Raw genomic sequence first — 23,231 nt, 5'->3', positions numbered from 1 at the left:
TAGAGAAGAAATTCAGCTTTCTCACTAAATAAGAAACTCTGCTTTGAGATACTCCTATTTACCACCAGTTCTTTGGCTCTTCACCTTGACCTGCTGTCTCTCCTTTTCTTTATAGGCTGCAGGGTTCACACCACCCCCTTTTTGTCTCTGATACTGGAGACTGGCATGTACACACCTACGTTGATTCCTCTACTCAGATTGGTCACTCCATGGATGATCCTACTAATTTCTAAGACCTAACTCTGTTACAGCCCGCCTGTGCTAACACTGTCAAATCCAGCCAGTCTGCTGCATCTTCCCTTCTGAAGACCCTCTCTGCCCATCACCAACCCCTAGGTTTTACCCAGCTCTCCAGATCTTCACACCCACTGGAAATCACCTTCTTAACTCCTTTCCTTACCATTACCTCTCCCCTCACCCAAAGAGGAAGGGATAAGATTAGCTTCCTTCATCTTTAAACTCCTTTTCTCACCTCTCTCTCCCTGCCTGTACAGCTAAAGCTCCTTTTTCCCTTCCCTTTAGTACCATTTCTTTTTCTTCTGTTTCAGTTAATTCTGTTTTCCTTGCACCAGCCTAAACATTACAGTTTATGGCTTCATGCTGTCAAAGTCCTAGGGCCTTTCTTCCATGCTTCCTCCTCTTCCAAATCTCATTTGATAAGCCCCATTTCCTAAACCATCAGCTGTCCCTGAGTTTTCCTTCCATTTTCCCCTGGCTCTTTCTCCTCTCTGGCCACTTTGACACCTTCCCTTTCTAAGTATTTTTCATCCCCCTGGTGCAACATCTGCTGTTGGTGTTGTAGCTGCCCCACAGTGACGGAGCTGTTACTGCTGACGTGTTTTTCTGCTGTCAGCAACACATGTTCCTTTTTGATACTCCCACCCTCAGAACCAGTCATGATAACACTTGCCATCCGCTTTGCTCCAACATCTCTTCATCACAGCAGCTGTTTAAGCCTAATCAGATAATTTTGCACTGCATCAGGTGAGGAGCCATCTTATCAGACCAGATAAGGGGGGGAGTTTAAACCAAACTGAGTAAATTCAGAAAGAGACTGTCCAGGTATGCCGACTAAAAGTAGAATATACCCAAAAGCTACAGATAAAGCAGAGCGATAAGGCAGTTTAGGATGACTGTGAAGTCTTACCTATTCCAGCTTTAAGTGCAGCGTGCAGCTAGTCAGGATGGTGGACGTGGGCAGCTGATGTAGTTGTCCCTGCACCTGGCTGGTTCTACTGCATTGAACCAAGAAGCATTCATGCTATCTACATGAGCTTAAAATTGGCAAGGCTTAATAAAAAGCGATTTGCCTGTCCTTCCACTAATATGAACTCAAAATTTCTTTTTGCATACAGTTGCACCAAAAAGATCTGTTGGCAAGGCAGAGCATTTCTCAGTTACACGATTTCAGCCTGCCCTCTGCTGCAGGTTCAGCACACAGCACCACGTTGCTGCACATCCCGTTGGCATTTATTTTCTGAGAACGCTAACAGCAAAGGCTGGCCCTATCTTACATGAATATACAACTCAGAAAAGTTTACTTTAAGCCAGTAAAAATTAAGAGGTTCAACGAGGTGGGACAATGAGACTTAAAACTCCTCCTTAAAAATTAGTAGGAAGTACAAAGCAGGGAAACCAGAGTTCTGTAGGCACATCTTCAGCCAGACAGCACTGTTGTTAACTCTCCAGTTGTGAGGTAGCTTACACCAACACTTCCCCCCCCCGTATGCTATGTGTGCTCTCACTGTCACACCCTGAGAAGTGGGCAAACCCATAGCAAACCCCACTTAAATGCAATAACCTGTGTACCAGCCAACCCACAGGGCAGTCTTCTCTTTCAGACAACCACTCTGCTCCAGGGGAAGTCAGCATTAGTAAAGCCTGGATAGCCAAACTCCCACTGGAGGAGTGATGGCGCTCCTGTCCTCCGCCCTGGCCCCGGGGATTTAGTCCTACAGAGGAACCCGCAGCCAGCGCTGAGGCCGGAGGGCCCCCCACTGCGAGCAGTGCACCTGAGGTGGGGCTGGGCCTCAGAAGCTATTTGCCCCATACTGCTCCTCCAATAGCCCCACGTTCCCACTGACTGCAACACGCCACGCTGCTTCACCACAGCAAATTTGAAAGGAAGTTTCCAGAGTAAGCCCAGGCCTAGCTATGCTGTGGGACAAAGGTCACTGGAGATAAAAGGTTACTCGAGGGCAGAGGTTACTTGCTAAGACAGATTTCCAGAGTGAGCCCAGGCCAGCCTCATAGGATGGAGGTTACTTGAGGTCAAAGGTTACTCAAGATCACAGGACAGATTACTTGAGGTCTAACATCACTTGAGGTCACAAGACAGAGGTTCCTCAAGGTCAAGGATTACTTGAAGTCAGAGAACAGGTTACTCAAGGTCACACAACCAAGATAAATCAATGTCAAATGTTAGTCAAGGTCAGTGGACAGAGGTTACTTGAGGTCAAAGGTTGAGGTCACAGGACAGATGGTCTTCAAGACCAAAGGTTACCTGAAGTCAACGGAGAGCAGTTCCTCAATGTCAAAGGTTAGTTGGGGGTCAGAGGACAGAAGTTACTCTAGGATAAAGGTTACTTCAGGTCACAGGACAGAGATTACTCTAGGTGAAAGGTTACTTAACCTTATATCTAGTTTTGGTGTAAGTCTAACCAGCATATGTTGGAATTCTAGAGGGCTTTCTGTGAGAGAATGACCATGTGAGCAATCCTGCGTGAGAACAAGACTGATAAGAGCCTCAGCCGAGCAAGAATGCGATAAGAACGTGACCCTGAATGAGGGGGGAGAAACTCAACGAGACAAACAACCCCCGGAAGGGGTTGGGACGAAGAGGAAGTTACACAAGGCAGGAAGCCTGGCAAGGCTGATGTGGCACTTTTGATCCAACCATAAGAAGGTTTAAAGCACGGGCTAAGTTAACTGTCCAATCTTGAGGACTTGTACTGCCTGTTACTCACATGTGCAGGAGAACATTATAAAAGGGCTTTCTTAGTTATAATAAATGGGCATTGCTTGATCACATCAGTCGTGTGCATGCTCAACTCTCCCGCAAGCATCCACACTGGAAGCCAGAACCAGGCCTCTAAATGCATTTTTGACACCCAGATGCTATCAGCTGTTGCCATGTGCTCCTTCACCCCCTCCCTCGAGCAGCCCCACGACTGCCTGTCTGCCCAAAGACGCACTGCACCTGGCAGGCAAAAGCACTGCTGGGAGAGGGCCACCCTCACAGCCCCACGCACAGAGAGCATTCCCACACCCAGGAGTGCTAAGAAGCCAGACATTGTCATACAAAACAGCTGGACTGATTTAAGGCAAAAGAGCTGCAGGAACCAATGGCAGTAAATTGTGATGAAGACTTGGTACTGATTTCACAGTGGCAGTTGTCTCTCCTCTTTCATCACTGATAGTAGAAAGTTTTGCTTAAAACTTTAAAACTACAATTCTAGTTTAAAGAATTGGTGGCCAGCGTCTCCCAAGGATTTAGAAACAACACCCTATTATATTAAAAAAAAAAAAAGTGATACAACTGAGATACAGTTGTTATCAGGGACTATTACACTCAATTAGGGGAATTAAATACAAGACTGAAGTCATTGTTCAGGACTAACAGTAACGATGCTGTTACTATAGTTCCAAATTTGAGGCCAAACCAGAAAAATCTCAACCTCAGTATAAAGTTTTTGATTATCTGTCAAAACATAAAAGCATAATGGAAAGTACTTAGAACAGTTGAAAAGATAGTTTTGACCTTTTTTTAAATCTAGCAGTATTTGATTATCATAACAAACATGTTTATTATTTTTAAAAACTTGACACTTAAAACTTATATTCCATATGGTCAAAGTCATAATAAATATAAAAAGCTAACAGGTGGCTAATGTTAATCAAAAGCAACAACAAAAAAGCCCCCAATCCTCCCCATAATACAAGAGCAATTTTGAGTGTCACTCTACTGTAACAGCTCATTTTTTCAAGAGCTAGAACTTTCAAAACAGTTTCTTTTAAACCAAACATAGTGAACTCTAGAAAATTCAGGTAGCTTCATGCAATAGTATACAACCAAAACTTTAAAATTCACTCAGCTTAGTCTATTTAAATGTCCTGTCAGGATAAATATGTACCAGAACACAAGTTCTGAGATGCAAGTCTCTTCACAAGCAAACACATTGTAGTAATAAAAAGGTACATCTCTCAGCTAACATAAAGTTTGCTTTCCAAAGACTTTTCTTGCCATTTTTAGCTACCTGGCAACAGGTGATGTCGTTTCAGAACATCAAGGTCCAAATACTGCCTCAGGGTACTCTGAAATAGCAAAGGACTAAATTCAGTGTAATTCAGACTAAATTCCACACATCAGGCCTAAAAGCACTCAAAATAATCCTATGCCCTACAGGATCGTAGGAAAAGTACCATCATTAGCTGACAATGTCAAATTAGCAGTCAGGACAGAAAACACTTCTTTATATGGGCTGAAACCACATTAAAAAGAAAAAAAAATGAGGAAAGACCTACTAGCCCTGCAATAGTTTGCTATTTCACTGATGATCCATAATTAGTTTGCTTCTGAGACTTGCTTTTCTCATTAAATTGCACTGCAAGCTTTTATGCAAGGCAAAAAAACGCTTGACTTCAAAGTCTCTGAAATGACATGATTATAAATTTTTGTCTCCACACAGCAACTGCAATAGACATGGTATTATAGTCTTTTTCTAAAAACAAAAAAACCAACCAAACAAAAAACTTCTCCAAGTGTCCATGAGGGACATTCATCTGCTGGGGAAAGTTAATTGCCCTTACAAGCTTTTCGTTGCTTTGCCTGGTGTACCCCTGCTGCTGAGAGTCATCTGAAACCCAGCCAAACACGAGTTCATGAAAACAAACTTTGAATCAGTTTTTGAAGGGCCATACCATTCCCTCCTCTTGTAATCAAACGGAAATACACTCCATTGGCTCTGAAAACAAAGACAGCTACAGGATTTAAACACCACTGCTCACACAGAGCAGCAGCTGTACCATGAAGCACCTGGACAGACACGGGCTGCCGTTTCACATGGTAGCTGACACACTGAGTGCCTTCACTGCAGCACAAACTTACTTGTGGGACCACAGCTGATTTCCATCCTTTCCAAATTAATGCTTGTCTGAAGCCAAAGGACTCAAGAGAAAAGCCATGAAATCAGGTTTTCTAACTGATTTTTTTTAATAAACTATAGAAGAACAAGATAGCATTTCAACCAAAGTCATGACAACTGCATGCTTAAAAGCAGATACATACATGTCTCTGGATTTTTCTGTTCTATTTAGAAAAAAAAGAAAAATGGTCATGTGAAAGCTGAACGTAATGCATAACTTCTATACATACTGAAACAACAGCATACTAAAGCAAGCACCAACACAACTGGAAAAAAATATTTTAACAGTGATTCCAGGTCTACAAAATTTTAATAAGGAAATTTCAGTTCTAGGACTCTTTATGCTGAACCAAGTTACATTTTTATACAGCATTAAAATAAGTTTTATAAATTGAGGCACTAGAAACAAACTTAATTACACAATAGCGCAAATGCATCTAATGTGCAAACTGAAAAATCTACAGGCCATAGTGTACTAGAAATTTAGAAATTAAAAGGTTGCATCAGACTTGCACTTGCTCACACTGACACAGTGAAATTAGTAGAAAACTACTGTTTTTCCAGTTAAGAGTAAAATCAGGTTCTGATTGTTGGTTCCAGTTATCTTCCTAGCTTGTGTTCATTGTCCTCGCTTGCCTCTTACGTATTCTCCTCAGGGGGAAAAAAAAAAAAATTGGAGAGGTTCCTGTGCTACCCCATTCAGCAATGTTTATAAAGCAATGCAAAGCACCTGTCCTTGTGCACAGTTGTATCTATGGTGCTGTGTTTTCTTACTTCACTCTGTTACCCCACATCACTGAGCTGCTACAGGGTTAATAAATTTGTTTGGAATTAGATACTTGTGTTCTAGAAAGGATGCTTATTTTTACCTTTTGATCTGCATTTTCTACTGGCATCAGGGAGTAGTAAAGACAAGTAGTCTTCACAAAGTAATTGGAGTGATCGCATAGCAAGAACTTGAAACAGGAAGAAAGGAGCTCATATGGATATGTACACTGCTTTCTTTATGAGGAAGAGTATCCATGAGCCAGTGAGGTTTCCACCCAGACACTACAGTAACTGGTACCCCCTACACCCCTACATTAAAATATACCTCGATATTTTAATCAGGCACTTAAATAGAAAAACAAAGCAGTAACATTTAACACAGGTATTGTGATAGCTATTCTGTAAGGCCAGAACATCCTGTATGAAGCACTCAAAATTAACTGTCCCACAGAACCAAGTAACTTATTTCAAGGGCTAAAAGGAATGGAGAGTCCCTCACTAGACAAGCATGTAAAAAAAAAAAAAAGACAGAAAGATGGTTAGTAAATATTTGGTAGAAGCCATTAACCACAAACTTATATTCTTTACTATCTAATGCAAAATGTAGTGCAAGGTTATTAATCCCTTGAGAAGATGGATCCAAAAGTAGACATTCAATGTGCTTTAATTTACAAGATAGTATTTTTTTTCTGCCCCCCCCAAAACTTTCTCCACTGATAACAAGCTCCCTGAGGGAATACATTTGTTTTTTCAAGGGGGAAAAAAAGCAATCATTTAAAAACAGAATCTGAAAATCTCCAACAATCAATAGTTGCCCTCTTTTGAGCTGTAACACATTTCTGATCAACATTTGTTTAGAAAATGTGGGTTAGACCAACCAGTCTCTGGTTCTGTAAGAGGGACCGTGATGTCCCTTCTTTTAAGTAGTATTCTGCAAATGAGAGCAACCACTCTTTTAAAACAGTAATTAACATATTTTAGTCCAACACACTTCAAAGTTATAGGAAAATTCTACCTGCAATCTACGAACATTTAAATGGTTAATTACAAATTCTGCAACAAAAATACAGAATCGAGGAGAAGAGGTGGCAATTCAGCTGTAAGGCTAAATACTTGAGAAGTTATGTTATGCAAGTCAAGGAATCTGCAGACACACAAAACACATCTTTATGGTAATGAGAATGACAAGTGTTTAAATCATTCTTAAGTAATTTATTTTCTTTACTGACGATTTACAAGGCCTTGATTATTAGACAAAATAGCGTATTTTAACTAAACTCAAAAAATACAAACCAATGGAGTATAGAAGGAAATGCTATATGGTTCCATAGAACATATCACACCCAGAGGGCACGCACTGCTTATTTTTCTCATCTCATCTGTTACTTATAGGATTTTTGCAAAGAAATATTTTGGTCTAGCCAACATGTAGTGTACAGTTTCAAACCACTGAATTAGGATCTAATTCTGGCATTAGTCTACAGTCTAAACCACTGCAGCAGATCTTTCAAAGTGTTTAGTGTAATAAAAACTGTTCTAGACATTTTTGAGCAGTTAATAATAAATGAGAGTTATAGACTGCATACAGTTCAGTATGGTACATTAACCAAAGCTAGAAGTTTTAGTATGCTTATTGCAAATTTTCCCCAATTTTAACAAGCAGAACTTCTTTGCAGATACATTATTGCTGAGGGTAATAAGGCTGCTGAGGAAAAGGGTATCCGGGTTGTTGAGGTGCTGGATATGGTGCTTGTCCAGGGTTTTGATACACAGGTGAGGGTGCATATGGCAGATTATATTGACCATACATGTATGGATTATAGCCCATTGGCATTGGCATCTGGCAATACCTGTGTGGGGAGGGGGGGGAAAAAAACAAACATACTTTAGTTAAAAACACTGATGATGATAATTAGCGATCAACAACAACTCATTAATAGATAGGAAGACATGCAATCACTGCATATGCCTTCCTTTCATTTTCCTTTTTGTACAGCAGAAATGTGGTAACTTTCAAGGATCAAACATGAAAAATATGATAATATGTGGAACAGAAATGCAAACAGAAGGTAGAGTAAAGGCAACTTGCTGGAACTAGAACTGATCTAAATTGATTCTCATGTTTAATATCATTGTACATATTTTAACATTTGCTGAGCCTGCTACTGAAGGAGAGAGCAGCTGCCTCCAATTCTTTGTGATTACTCCAGAAAGATGGAAAAAAATCATCGGAAGAAAGCACACTACTCAACTGGACTTTTTTCATCATCTTTAGCAAGATACTAAGATTTGAAAAATGAGATATGGCATCACTTTTGAGATAAACACCACCAACTGATTATGCAGGGGCTGGCACCAGTCCACAAACCACAGTTAAGGAACTGCAGCTCTATCTCCCTTCTCCTTTAAAAAAACTAAACTACAAAAACTTAAAATGAACCCCCCCCACAAATGGTACCAACAATCGATTCCAATCGATTACTGAATTACATGATTAAAACAACAACAAAAAAATAATCTTGCCTCAAACAATAAACACCTCTTCAATTATAACAATAACTGATTTTGAAATGTCAATGCAACAAAAAGGTGCTTTTAGATAACAGGATAATGAAGAACTGCTGAAGTACTCCCATAGCTTACCCTGGGTAACCTGGATAAGTTGGGTAAGGAGGTCCCTGTGCCTGTGAAGGTGCAGTGCTTCCTGCAGGTGCAGTGGCTCCTGGAGCAGGAGTAGGAGCAGGAGCACCAGGAGGAGGTGCAGCTGTTCCAGAGGGTGCTGATGCAGAAGAGGAACTGCTTGATGCAGAAATCACTGGGGGCGGCGGCCGTGCTGGTGGCTGTGGTTTAGTCCCCTAACAAAAGAAAGTGAATTAAGCTAGAACTTCTTCCTGGAAGTCTTGGAATCAAAATCTGCAATTATATTATCAGTTGTTAGGGTTTGTTTTTTTTTTTTTCCCCCTTTTAAATGGACATTCTATACTTAGTCTATACAGATAATAATGCAAAGCATCTAAAAAGCAGTAAGCTTTCCATTTCAAACCTATAAATTATGAACACCAATAGTACATAATACCCCTCTCTGCAAAGTCTTCAGACACTGCCTTCTATTTCAACACATGTCCAAATACACCAATATATTAAGGAGCACTATACACAAGTTTGGAGTTCCAAAGTACAGATCACCTTCTATTCTCAACCCTCTAATTCCATAGCACATATTTACCACCATGGTTCTGGGTGCTGGAGTAGGAGTCGATGATGCAGCAGGCTTACTTCCTCCAGCTGGGGTGGTCTGATACGTAGGCAGAGGAATAGAGGGAGCACTGGGTTCCCTCGCAATGCTTTGCTGCAAATCTCTATTAAAAACAAAACAAGCAAGCATACAGCTTAGTTTAAGAGTTGTTTGTTATATACTTCAGCAAGCTGAACTAGAGATGCAACAGAATAAATCTGGTATTTAATGATCACTGAGATAACTCAAACTAAATCTGGAGTCCAAATCACATCCACAGAAACAATTCTCTAGCCAACCCTCTGATTAACTGTTATGCTTACTTTCTAATAACGTCTTTACGTTCCAACTCAATACTAGGTATAGATCACTGAATTAGCCAAAATTTTGGGATCAGAAATTACAGAATAGTCAAAACATTTAGTGACTTGGAAGCTTTCCTGACAATCTAAGGAAACCTCAAGGATATAGAAGAGGCTAAGTTTCAATAACTGACAGGTAAAGAGATGCTCAAATACAGAACAACCACCATGTCATATTACTTGCAGATTGCCCTAAATTAAATGCAATTGCATATAAATACCATATATCTAACAGAACTGTTTTAAAAAAAAAAAAAAAAGAGTCGCTAGATAGTCTGGAATATCATTTATATCTGGGTAAACATAGCTATCAAAAGAACCCTGGCAAAAGTCTGAATAGCTCAGTACATGAGCTTTCAAGTTCTTTATTTTGTTACCTCTAGTGTTGGTATTAGTCTTGGTAAGATGTCTTGGTAAGACACAAGGAGGCTTTGGTGTCATGTTGTACTACAAGCTGTCATTTAACAGCACAATTTTACAGTCAGCTTGTCATAAAAACTCCAAGGAAGCAATTTTAAGTTACGTATTCAGAGGAATGTAGTGCATTTCTCAATGCAAAGAATTCAATATCTGAGATTGGGCAGATTCTTCACAGAGTCTTTAAGAGGCATTTAAGATTTCAGACAATTTTGTGTAAAAATGATAGGTGAACGTGTGACAACTAGAACCTGATATCCGGCATTCTGAAACTTAAGATGGCAGACTGACAAAAGTACACAGTCTAGTTAGCCACAAACTACAGGCTCCTATTATACAGAATGCAAAGGTGAGCCCCAAAGAAGAACAAACCAGCAACTTTTGCAGAAACTTGGTAGAAAAAGTAAGACTGAAATAAACTCCAAGAAAACTTTCCTCACCATTACCCCTGAAGCAAAAGAGGAATGATGGAAAAAAAGCTGGAAATACTGTCCTGATGTTACATATGTGTATGTATATCTCAAACTATTTCTTGAAGGTAGTGGAGTAACTATTCAACACCGTATTATACTGACACTAATAAAAACAAATCTTAATGTCTTAAAAGATGGCATAGAACCATAGAATGGTTTGGGTTGGAAGGGACCTTAAAGCTCATCCAGTTCCAACCCCCTGCCATGGGCAGGGACACCTTCCACTAGCCCAGGTTGCCCAAAGCCCCGTCCAACCTGGCCTTGAACACTTCCAGGGAGAGGACAGCCACAGCTTCTTGAGGAAACCTGTTTCAGTGTCTCACCACCACCACAGTAAAGAATTTCTGTCTTATATTGAATCTAAATCCAACCTCTTTCAGTTTAAAACTGTTACCCCTCATCCTACCACTACATGCCCTGATCAGGAGCCCCTACCCATATTTCCTGTAGCCCCTTTAAGCACTGGAACACCACTAAAAGGTCTCCCCAGAGCCTTCTCTTCTGCAGGCTGAAACACCCCAACTCTCCCATCAGCCTGTCCTCACAAGGCAGGTGCTCCAGCCCTTAATCATCCTGCTGCAAAGGCTTACAGAACAGTGGTACCATTCAGAGTATATTTTGACCATAAAGTGACCAAAAACATTAAATGTGAAGCTCAAAACACTAATTAAAACTGATCCTCCAATGGGCAATTGGGGGGGGCTGCGGAATTCTCTAGTTCTAAATGAGAAATCTTAAAAAAAAATTTATTTCTACTAACTGAAGATGCAGCCCACAGTCAATACTTGGGGGGGGGGAGCATGAGGGTGCAAAACACAATTTATTCACTCAAAACTGTGGGTTGGCTGCACTGAGAAATACATTTTGTAGACATATACTACAAATACCCCAAATGCAATCATTGCCCTTAAGAGGGTCACCCTTGACAGGGTTTCACATCAGCAGTTAACACATGAGGCAGTAAAAGATAGCATGGCAATATTCAGCTGAATGTTAAGCACTAAACCTACAGCTTTAACACTGAACGTTAACATATTATACAAATTATAACAAATATTCAGACCTAAGCCTTGGTTAGGCAGCCTACAGCTTCCAAATTGCATGAATGTAGGAAGTAGAAAAGAGGTGGAAGGGGTTGCATACAGTTACTAAGAATTAATTTACAAGCACAACTGAAAAAGCACAGTTCTACAAAGGATAAAGTTAGGAAAGGTAAAATTTGAGGGCTGAGCATCCCATTCACAACATGGTACACATACAAAACAATTGCAGTTTCATCAGCTGAAACTTTAGTAAAAGACTAGGTGCTTTGCTAAAGAATATTGATTAAAGGCAAGCCTTTTCAGTTATGCTTTCTTCTTAAAGAGAGCCTAAAAATCACAGCTGAAGCATACTATACCAGGCCTGATCACACGTTGAGTGCAACATGTGAAGGAAAGTGACTGCTGAAGGACAAAATCTGCTTCTCTCCCCAGCAGTGTAGGCAACCCACATGTCTATACAACAATAAATTGTTAGACCAGATCAGACTATTTTCCCAACCAACTATTTTCCAACATTTTTACCCCCACAGCACTGGGCACATGGTAGGCAATCATATGCTGAAACATTTATCTAATTTCTCAAATCAAAATGACAGCAGGAGCAAGGTGAGAAATCTGACATTCCTCAAAAGAAAGAATAAAATAAAATAATTAACAAATGCATGTCAAAAAGAAGTGAGAGTAAGATCATAAGGTGCAACAGACTCATGCCAAACTGTATATAGGAACACGAGAGCAGACTTCAAAATAGATTTTTCCATTTATTTCTCCTATACTTTCCTAGTTTTTCAGGAGAGTGGGGTTAGCATCTAGGCAAAGGAGAGGTGATAAGTCTTAATACACCTACTCTCCCCTTCTCACTTCATCAAGTACCATAATAAACATGTCCTTAAACGTTCATTTCTGATAAACACTTAACTGTTGCTACAATGCTTAAACTAAAAATACTGAAATCTTACTTGAGCAGTTCATCTCTTTCAGTCTTGCGAGCAAAGACAATGTCACTGCATTTGTTTTGGAATTTCAACAGGATCTCTGTCAGCTCATTGTAAAACTAGTGAAGAAAAAAAAAAGCTATCAACATGCTCAATCAGTATTTTCAGACTCCATGCAAGCATATTTCTACATACTGATCCAGTTACAGGTGTTGCATGATTACAGTGCCCAGAAACTGCCATTCCAGTGCAATTTGCTAGTGCATTTTATTTTGCTTTTCAAAAAATAAGTATTAGTCAGCTGTTGCCCATCCCTGAAACATTATACGATTTTGTGGGGGTTTTTTAATATATGTATTTGTATGTAAATAAAAAAAAATAGTTTAAAGACAACTAGAAAATGTATTAAAACCAGAACAAAACTAGATCACTTATGGTAGTGAACTTTATTTTTTAAAGGATTTCTTTTAAATTTTACTGTGTTCAGTAAGTTCTATGCATTTCATTTGTATAGACATTTCAGAGTTTTTTTCTTTTTTCCTCTAGTGAGCTATCAATAAACCAACAAAAAATACTTAATACAGAAGCAGCAACACACCTTCCAGAAGCCCAGATCAAAAAAGGGAAGCTAAATAAAGCCCTCCTCATCTCTGCTCACATATGCAGTAGCAGTATATAACACAAATTTCATAAGGTAATTAAATACCATGGGAGAACAGATGAAAGAATTCCTCAGATAAAGTGGCTCATCTGGGTACTTCAACATCAGTTACTCAGTTGTAATTAACAACTTTTCCGATTCTAATATAAAGCAATGCTCAGAAAAGCTTACTTTTCAGGCAGGAACAAAAAAGCATTTCACAGCTGTCAAAACAATCAAAATTCAAGCAACTCACTGTCCTCACAGCAGTAGTAAAATCCTCAGAAATGTACTTCTCGTCTAGCATGTCTGCGAAGTTTATTATGATTTTTGATTCACATGTCTATGTAAACGAAATAAAAAGTTCTTCCAATCCCTTAAGTGTTACCATACCTTTGTGCCTTCTTTTAAATTGGCTACAAGTTCCACGAAGTTGTCATTTGCTACAGCTAAGTTCTTCAATACTTCTTCTCTTAAATTAGATTCATTGTTTGATTGTTTCATCTTTGAAAAATCCTGATGTGCATTCTTAAAAGAAGGGGAAAAACAAGCAGTGAAAATAACACAAGCTAGTTCAGTGTAAGATTCTGCATGTTTTGGTTTTTTACCCCCTCTTACTCATTGTGTCTCCCCCCTTCTCCCAACACCTGCCTTTTCTCACCTTCCATCCACACACTGTACTTCCCGATACTCACTGTCTGCCAAGTGCAGTGGCTATTTCAGAACTATACATATATTAACTCACTGGCAATATCAGCTAATTATCTGTTCTGTTGTGGGCTGCCTTCAGGTCATACTGCAGACTCCCTTTCAGAGGCTATACTAATTAGGCGCTCTCCTGTACTATCCCTCCACTGATATTCATAAAATCACACTGAAAGTTAGTACTTTTAAGAAATGCTACCTCAAAACTGGTTGACGTTGGCAAGCTATTAAAAAGGTCAGAGAAGCAAAAAACTTATGGAAGGATCAACTACATCTCATTTGGAAAAATAAACAAGCAAGTAAACTTAAAGACTACTTAAGCTGTCAGAAGCAGCCAAGCTTGAACTCCAGGACAATCAAACACCAAAGTAACACTTTTAAAATCTTGATAGACATATTTTAAGATATCTGAATATAAAATCCTTGATAAACATGAGCCATATGGTCATTTAGAAACAATTTTTTCCCCTTTTGAAAAGACTCTTATTCTTGCAATCCAAGTTACAGTCAAGAAGTTTCAACTAATCTTGTGCACAAATAGGCCCCATTATTACTCAAGACACAATTGCCACTTGTCCAAGCACTAAGACTTCCCCTTTTGCCAGATGTTTCAGGTACCTGTCCCTAGAGTTATTGACAAATTAAGGCTGAATTTATATATAAACTTTGGGAAATCCTCATTAATTTTTACTTTGAGCTTTGCACATGCTGGAAGTCAAGCACATTGTAAATAACCATTAGGAATAAACTAAAATATAATTCAGAGACCCAAAACGTCTTCTAGTAGACAGTAAGGACAGCTCTTGTTATCCCAGAAAGAAGTATTAAGATGGGATGAGGGGAAGAAACAGAACAAACCCCAAAACTTCCTAACACACCAGTTAAGCTTCTTCCAATAGCAAAGCCATCTGCAGAACTGGGCCAGGAAAAGGTCCAAGAGAATTTACACTGGAGCTCGCGAGAGTCTGCTAAAAGTTCACATTTCTTTCCAGCAAACACAAAACACACCTCTATTTTTCACTGATCAGAGGATTAAAGGAGTATTAACTGGCCTATGACAGAGCAACAAACAAAACAGAGTAGGAAGCAAAGTTAGATTTCTAAAGCATTAGAGAGGTAGAACAATCATTGTTCCTTAGCTTAAGAGGAAGATAGACATATAAAGGGTTGTACCTGAATGTTTTTGAGAAGTTCTTCCTGTTTTTTCAGGGATTCTTGCACTTTCTGTTTGTGACTTCCATAAATTCTGTCCAACTCAGCCTCAGAGATAGCCTCCTCATTTATAGCACCATCCTGTGCAAGCGCAGTCAAGAATTTGCTTGTCATGTCAAAATTTACAGATTTCAGGTCATTTTCCAGTTGTTCCCTCTCCTTCTTAACTTCATCCAGATTGGCCAGCAAAGTTCTTAAGACATTAACAACCTAGGCAATAAAAATTTTCAGAAGTTAGCATGTTTAGAGGAATTACAGCAGACGTATACTCTTACATGTTTCTGTCTTGCACTCCTCACTAATGCTGACAACACTACTGCATAAGTATTTGTTTATAAATGTGTTTAAAATGACAAACTGGGACAAAATACACTGAAACAAAGATCTTCAAGCATTTCTCAAGCTATACCCTGCTCAAAGATTTGCTTCCACCAATAACATTTAATTGCTACACAAATAATTTATTTTTTTTTTTAAACCAGATCAGACACCTTCCAATAGGATATTCTAAAATGGCAGACAAAAACACTGTCTTCAAAAGACTCATATAAAGAAAAATAGTCATATTGCTGTAGATTAGCCATGACTTTCTTGGAAAGCAAATTGTTGAAAATCTGCTTGAGTATATTTTGTTACGCTTAGTGTGAGCAAGCCCAATCGCCATGGTTGGCTACAATAAAAGGAGCAATCCTTCATGGATATTTTTGTTACGTAGGGTGGTGGAGTGTAGTGCTCAGGTTCTTGGGACAATTAGACAATGTAAAAGACATGACCCAGTACTTCAAAGTATTGGGCAATTACACCAAATAGACAACTTGTTTTCCAAATGTTAGTTACCTCCTGTATCAATTGTGACAGAAACAAAAGCAGCAAAGGATCAGCTCCCACACCAATTCATGTAAGTTTATTCTGTTAGACAAATAGCACTTCTACTCAAAATAGAGACAGATTTCAACACTTTACCTCATTTCCTTGTAATGTTTTTGCTGGGTTGGCAGAAGGAATGGCTGCATTGAGTTCTGACTCTGGCTTACACAGAAGTGCAATTGTATCCCGGTGAGACTGATAACGCTCTTTAACTTGGCCATCTGCTTGCACAGCTTTATTCAAAATATTATGGTAATTGGCTCCCTCTGGTGGTGGGAGGAAAAAAAACGTGTTTATATCATTTCAAAACTTGTTTTTTCCAAGTCTTGCACCAGAAGAGTTTTCATGCTTTTTACCAAGTCTTGGTATACTTTTATGAGCCCACATATTGTGTGGTTATTAAGAAGTATAAATAAAACTTAAGCTTCTAAATTATGTTTTAAATAGTGCATAAACTAGACACCTATATTAATTCTTCAGAGAAAAATAGAAAAGTATACGAATGAACACTGGTTAGCTACTCCCCAGATTTAAATCTCTGTAACTTTGCCAAACTAAGGAAGTGATATCAGTCCCTTGTAAGGTTCAAAATAACACATATTAAGCACACAGAAAACATGCTATAGTGATGGCCCTAAGTAGACTGACTAACTGCTGGGGGAAAAACCAAAACAAAACACCAAATCAAAGAGAACACCTCAATAGGATATACAAAAATGAAAAAAAAAGAGAAGATGTTAACATACAAAGAAAAACACAGTACCACATTTAAGAGATAACTGCAACCAGACTCTTAGGAGAGCAGCTGGTTGGCATTACATATGCTTTCTGAAACTGTAGCATGCACAGGCACTCCAGGGGTGCAAAAGCAGCAACAAATTCTGTTATCACTTCATCTCTCAACTTCACATAATGGTGCACATCACAATAAGAAGAGTTTGTCATAACCTCTCCTAAACTGGAATTTGTATCTTTAAGAGAGTATCAGATCGTTGAAAACTACTTTAATTTATACAATGAGAATAGACATTTTTAGAGCATCCCCAGAATTGGAAGCACAAAACAAACTTTACCTGTCCTTAAAGGCTTATAGAGCTCGTTGGATGGCGTTCTCTGCCAGCGTTCTTTGAATTTTGTTCGCAGGTCATTGTCTGTAGTTTCTTCTTCATCTAATAATCTTAGTGACTACAAGAGTAAATTGTTACATGTATTATAAGCTATTCTAAACATTAAACAGCTACAAAATATACAACTACTGTAGAAAATGCAAAGAATGCTTACACATCTTTTATACATTTAATTTAGCAAATAAACTGTCATGAAAGGCACAAATCGCCCAAATTTCTTTAGAATGCTTTTTCCCTCCTCTAACAATTCTAAAATCAAGACACTTGTTAAGGGAACATCTACATGTGACAGCAGTTTTTGTATAGACTAAACACTTACATGGTGTATTTTCAAAGTGCTATTAAAGTTAGAAGCATTTTGGATAATTGTGTACTTTTTCTCTTGCCATTTAAAGAGAAAAAGTTCTGTGATGGTGTTTAATAATGTTTTAGTGTTAGCAGTTGCTGAGCTTACTTCATCTAAGATTTCTTTGTTCCTTTGTAGCAGTTCAGGCAGATCTTTGATCAGCTGATCAACAGTCTGAATTCCTCCTTGTTCAATCACAGACTTGGACTTGTTCAAAATAGACTGAGGAACAGTATCACCAGACACATCTTCGATAGCAGCAGGAAGATTAAGGGAAGCCAACACACTGAAAAAGTCAGCATGTTAAACATCAATTTGTTAGTAGTATGAGATGGTTTATCCTGTAAATAACACTGCTATCCAAACAACCACACAGTCAATTATAGTGGAATCATAGTATCATGTACTCCTGGATGGAAATTTCAAACTGAACACTCTTAAACTTATTCCTAGTGTATACCTCACCAAAAATAAGTTTCAAAGCTCTTAAAAGTTAAACAAATCCTAGTATTTTTGCACATTCAGTAGGAACTATCTGGTCGATAAAGAATCAACTGCCTTGCATTACATTCCTATCTTTCAGCTTGATAAAATTTATTATGATTCACTTTAAATAACAAAATTTTTTGGAGAAAAATATCAAGTAGTGAGTCACTGGTACAATCAAGATGACCACTGGAATGTGAAAATCCTTCTAGATTAATGGAACTGAAACTTCTTCTGAGCAAGTGTCAGACTCCTAAAAAATGAAGAAAGCCTGAAGAAAATTAAATATTATTTGTTCTTAATATGCTTTAACATTTGCAGAAAAGTAGTTCTAAATACTCCTGCTGTGGTTTAAGTTTGCCAGCCTACCATACAGTAATAAATAAGTGCTGCTGTAATCTGGACATCTGCAGGCTGCAAGGCAACCAGGGCTTATAGGCTGTACCATAACTCCTCTTGATAAATTTAACAAAAAGCCATACTTACCCATTTGCCAGATTTGTGGCTTCTCTCATCTGGGCTATTAACCTGTTTACTTGATCTGCCTTTCTCTGGTTATAAACACTCAGAGATTGCTGAACTTGCAATGGAACCATCTTCTCAAACAGGTCTGCAATTGAAGTAGTATAAATTACTCAAGTTGCACTGTGAGAGTAAAAGGACACAAACATCTTCACAGCTCTTTCACACAGGTTGTACTACAGAGACTGATCTGAACAGTGTAAGACACTCTCCTCACCTCCCCAAGACATCTTTAAAAGAAAAAAAAAAATCTATTTCTACAAGTCTTTAGATTAGATTTCAGTGTTTAAGACCGAAACTGATTTAGAAATAATTTAAAGGTATATTATATTTAAAATAATTGTAGGATCACAGATCATATTTTCTTTTACAGCTTCATTTCTAATTCTGCTTTTTTAAATGAAGAAAATGGGAAAGGGAAGAGGTAATCTTTTTCAGAACTCCCCCTGTACCATCAACAAACTGAAATTTTTCAGTTTCATGGAAGGCCAGCAATTAGGTTAGTTAAGACTATACTATAATCTGACACTTTTCCCTTATATTAGTGTTCCTTCTGAAATTAAAAAGGTTGGTTTAATATATAAAATACAGTTACTGAAAGAATCTGAGAAAATATTTCAGAGAAGGTCACATTGCAGATAATGATTTTCAACCTTTGGTTTATTCTCCCAGTACTTTTTATCATAAAATAGTAGAACAACAAACTGGAAAAGACAAATGGTACTTCCAAAACTACTGCTGTATACTTAATACAATTCAGAAGTAAATGTTTACTTTTTCATGGTACAAGCGAACTTTGGTGGTCATGTGTTTCTCAAGGTAACAATTACCCTGTGCGCTCCACAGACTTCACTTACCAGTGAATTTCTGACTGAGGGGAACAACAACTGGAGTAGACTTCACAAGACTGGCTTTTCCAACAGACTCCAAATCTTTCAGGTCAGGAACCCGGTCATGGTAAATGAAGTCATTGTCTTTTTTGGCAGCTGTAAGTGCACGGTTGATTTTGTCAACCAGATCTTTAATATTGACATATTCATCATAACGAGATGCCACTGTTTTCACCAAGTCTGCTGCATGCTAACAAAAATTAAAATACAGTTAAAATTAAAATAGTAACTTTTCTTTTTCCCTGTCATATATACAAAACATATATAAGCAAAACAGATGAGCTTCCCAGTTGGTCAAGTAACTACTGACAACGCATATGATCAATATTATTATTTCCTTAAAAAAAATATTCTCTCCTGTTAAGTATCAAAAAGAAAAAAGATTTTACTCATTAAAATAGATCGGGGGGACATAGGGGGACAAGGAACCACCACCAGTGGTCAATATCTCACTACAGCTTCACTGTGACTTCAAAATCCAAATGAAGTGATCATGAGTCAGAGGCAGTAACACTTCAAACATCCATTCACACAAAAACAACAGAGCAAGCAAAAAAAACCCCAACCAACCCACCACACACCACGTCATTTTCATGTTGTTTCATGAAACCCACAGCTTGCTTCTGCAGGTACCTACAAACTGTTCCTCAAACCTTGCTCACATTCATGAAGGAAGAGGTTGGGAGTCCTGCTTTTCACATCTGCCACTAACACCCATTTAACCCTGAGCACTGAAGCTACAGAAATTATGCCGAAATCCTACTGCAAATTAAAATAAAGTATGAGGTCTGCTGTCTCTTCACTTCTATCTGCTCAGTCTAGATGCAACCCTGAAGTACCTGGTTTTCCTACATCCAATTTACTGAAGGAGAGATGCAAGAAAAAACATTGTCCTTTGACTGTATCTGTTCAATCCTGATCACATTTGAGTTGTTAATGTGTAAAAACAAAATACTAAGATTCAATGTCAGTTGAGGTTTACATAAAATCACAACCATTAAAAAAGCTCAAATTTCTTGGGATTATGAAGTGGAACCTGAGCTACACTAAAAGTGCAGTATATCTGAAGTCTGCTGAAATTTTTTTTCCACTTTCCATTGTGCCATAAATCACAACAGATAAGGTTTGGGTTGATACAATATTATAGTTTAACTAGCATTTCCCAGAAACACAAAATGAGGGGAAAAGAAACAGGGGTGTGCATTAATTTCTGCCCCCCCCCCCAAGCATCTTTGTTCTAGCTTTTAAAAAGGAAAATAAGAAGAGAGTATTACTTTATAGAAACTGCATTTTTCTAAAACTCATCAAAAAGGATGCTAAACCTCTATTTTAGATTCATTATAGAAGCAGTATTTGAATAACTATGGAAAACACAATATGTTTAAGATTAATAAATGTAATAAATAAGAAGAGACAGGATTTTAACTTCTGACTACATGCTGTTCATGAAGCAGGGCTAAAGTAAGTAATAATGGACTATTTCACCTCAGGGTTCACTTAAAAAAAAAAAAATCACCAAAACGCATCAAAACTTTAACTACTCAGCATGAGGGGATATTTCCTGTAACATAACATGAAGAAAAATCATGGACACAAGCTAATTTACTATACAACTTAACAATAGTAAATTTGATATAGCTAGACCTGTCAAGGGTGAGCACTTAAAAAAAAATTAGACATGAATATTCTATTACAGTAGAGACCTAGAAAAGGAGGTCAGCTAGGCAGATTTCAAACTCAAGAACAAACCACAGATACACCTTCATCTACCACCTAGGAGTGTAGTCATAATATAACCACTTGCTATTAGGAGTTCATACTTCACTCACCGTCATGCAAGCATACAAAAAATTTTCATGCTCCATCACGTTCAAGTCAATAAATGTATAATAGTGACTTTCAAAATGCAACACGATACTCTTATATAAGTCTTTCAACAATCCTGCATATCAGTAAATAGATATTGCACATGGATTCTACAAAGTCAGTTGAAACCACACTTTTTTTTTTACCCCAGGAACCAGGAGACTTGAAGTAGTTATTTTGAGCCATTTTTTCCCCTACCTTACTCAAAACATAAGAACTCAATTCACTGTAACATCTATATCCAAGTCCCTCTAGAAACCAGAAAAAGAGGAAAAAAAAAAAAAAAGCCTAAACACACAACTGTTTGTATGTTTTTCATAAAAATACTGATTTAAATCAGGAAATGAGTTAGGTACAGACCAGGCAGAATTTTAATGTTTTGGGGTTTTTTTTAAGTTACATTACTTTGGAAAATTTATTAACAAATCTGTTATATTAGTTATACTGAGATAAGAAGTTGATGCAAATGTAAAGATACAGACTTAACACATCAAGCAGTATCAAACTGCCCCAAAATCATTAAAATGCATATTTATAAAAGCTAGAAATACCTCTCATTTTTGCAGCTTCTAATAATTTGATTCGTGTGATAAACATGCTTTGTAATTTTTGAATATGCTTCGTTCTTAGTTATTTTAATTTTAGAACTCTGAGTTAGCTTTTCAGGATTTAAAGTTTACCCATTATTGTTCTGAAAAGACAAAAGCTACCCACCTGCAACCTCCCAATTTCTTCACCAAATTTCTTCTGCTGTTTTGCCAGGATAGATTGATGATACTCTGCATTGGCCTGCATAATGCAGTGCTTTGCAGCCAGAACAGGAAACACCTCCTGGAAATAAAAATACTGACCAGGGGAAAGTCCAACCACATTAACCACCACAGACAACATGGGATGCAGGAAGAAAAAGGAAGAAGAAAAGGAAATTAGAATCACCCAATTAATGGTTTAGATAGGTTAAAACATTAGAGGTAAATGTCAGAGACCACGTGACTTTGCATGGATTGAATTCAGTCTTTCTTTTTGAAATCTGTTGTAAAATTCTGAAGTGTCCATTATTTTAGAAGAACTACAATTGAAATTCAAGCCATGAAGTCGTAACATTTACTTCAAAGATTAGGAATGCATGCATACATTAGAAAGGACAGTTGCAAGAATACACCCAAATACCCCCAAGACAAAGCCAAGACAAAGTGTTCTTAGAAGGGAAAGGGGAGGAACAGAAGCCTTTTTTAAATTTTATTTTAACAAAGCAATTACACTTAAACCAGCATCAGGCCTATCAAGAAAGTAAAATTATGAAAGCAAAGAACAAATAAAGAGGACCAATAACTATTGACACGGAAAACAATTTAAGAGATTTAAAAGTCATTTTTAGACTTTTACATAAATGCACTTATCTTTGCAGGAGTACCAACCAAGACATGAAGAAAACATTATGCTGCAGCCCACAGTATAGGCATGGTCTTTGATCAGGGATTTGGCCTTACTGTTTTATTTCTTAAGTCAAGGAGCACTGGAAAACCAGAGTGATGTTTTAAAGACCTCAGTATATAAAGACCTGCTTTTTGCACAAACTTGCTGCCCCCACAGAGATTTTAAAAAAAAAAAAAGGTGGTAGATTTGGAAGAAAAAGCTGTCTGGGAGGCCTTGCAACTGGAATTCAATGCATCAAATCAACCTCTATTTCACACTCCTAAACATGTAACTGTTCTCAGAGCTGGTGTTAACTCGTGAAACCAGCAAACCTTACTATGTTCTTTCAGATAACCAATTGACAGATTACTGTGCAACTGAAACAGGAAGCAGATCTATGGCTTAGAAAGGTCCATAGCAGCAAAAGACAAAACAATGGCTTTATTATATCTCATTGCCTCTCAGAAATCAATCAGGAACACAATACCAAAGTGAGAAATTGGCCCAATCTGTAAAATGCCACAAAAGGCATGAGAGGAAATATGTTCATACAGAAAAGAATCTATCAAGTTGCAGCCAAGAAAGATACCAATTTAACTTTAAAAAAAAAAAAATTTTTGGAAAAAATATAAAAAGTCACTGACTGGCCTTACAGACACATTTGTGTGTAACTTAGTACTCAAGAATAAAAATGCATACTTTTACTTTAGTACGGTTCCCATCATCACCAAGATTCTATTCTGCATTAAAAACCAGAGGCGGGGGGGGGGGGGGGGG

The 23,231-nt window shown here is 38.0% G+C and overlaps 1 protein-coding gene across 1 annotated transcript in view; it reads right to left on the bottom strand.

Moving 5' to 3' along the window:
- Nucleotides 1-5,193: 5,193 nt before the first annotated feature.
- PDCD6IP (programmed cell death 6 interacting protein) overlaps nt 5,194-23,231 on the bottom strand; it is a 32,851-nt gene continuing 14,813 nt past the window's right edge. The window contains exons 7-18 of the mRNA XM_026843817.1: nt 21,753-21,869; nt 19,140-19,362; nt 18,247-18,370; nt 17,383-17,560; nt 16,875-16,986; nt 15,898-16,067; nt 14,896-15,144; nt 13,411-13,545; nt 12,402-12,496; nt 9,139-9,271; nt 8,556-8,767; nt 5,194-7,762 (exon numbers count right to left, since the gene is read on the bottom strand). Of these exons, the coding sequence (XP_026699618.1) occupies nt 7,594-7,762; nt 8,556-8,767; nt 9,139-9,271; nt 12,402-12,496; nt 13,411-13,545; nt 14,896-15,144; nt 15,898-16,067; nt 16,875-16,986; nt 17,383-17,560; nt 18,247-18,370; nt 19,140-19,362; nt 21,753-21,869 (1,917 nt within the window). The 3' untranslated portion in view covers nt 5,194-7,593. The remainder of the gene's footprint in view (nt 7,763-8,555; nt 8,768-9,138; nt 9,272-12,401; nt 12,497-13,410; nt 13,546-14,895; nt 15,145-15,897; nt 16,068-16,874; nt 16,987-17,382; nt 17,561-18,246; nt 18,371-19,139; nt 19,363-21,752; nt 21,870-23,231) is intronic.

The sequence above is a fragment of the Athene cunicularia genome (genome assembly GCF_003259725.1).
Source record: "Athene cunicularia isolate RWA chromosome 2 unlocalized genomic scaffold, athCun1 chr2_part2, whole genome shotgun sequence".
Lineage (NCBI taxonomy): Eukaryota > Metazoa > Chordata > Aves > Strigiformes > Strigidae > Athene > Athene cunicularia.
This window is presented reverse-complemented; position numbering and strand designations above follow the sequence as displayed.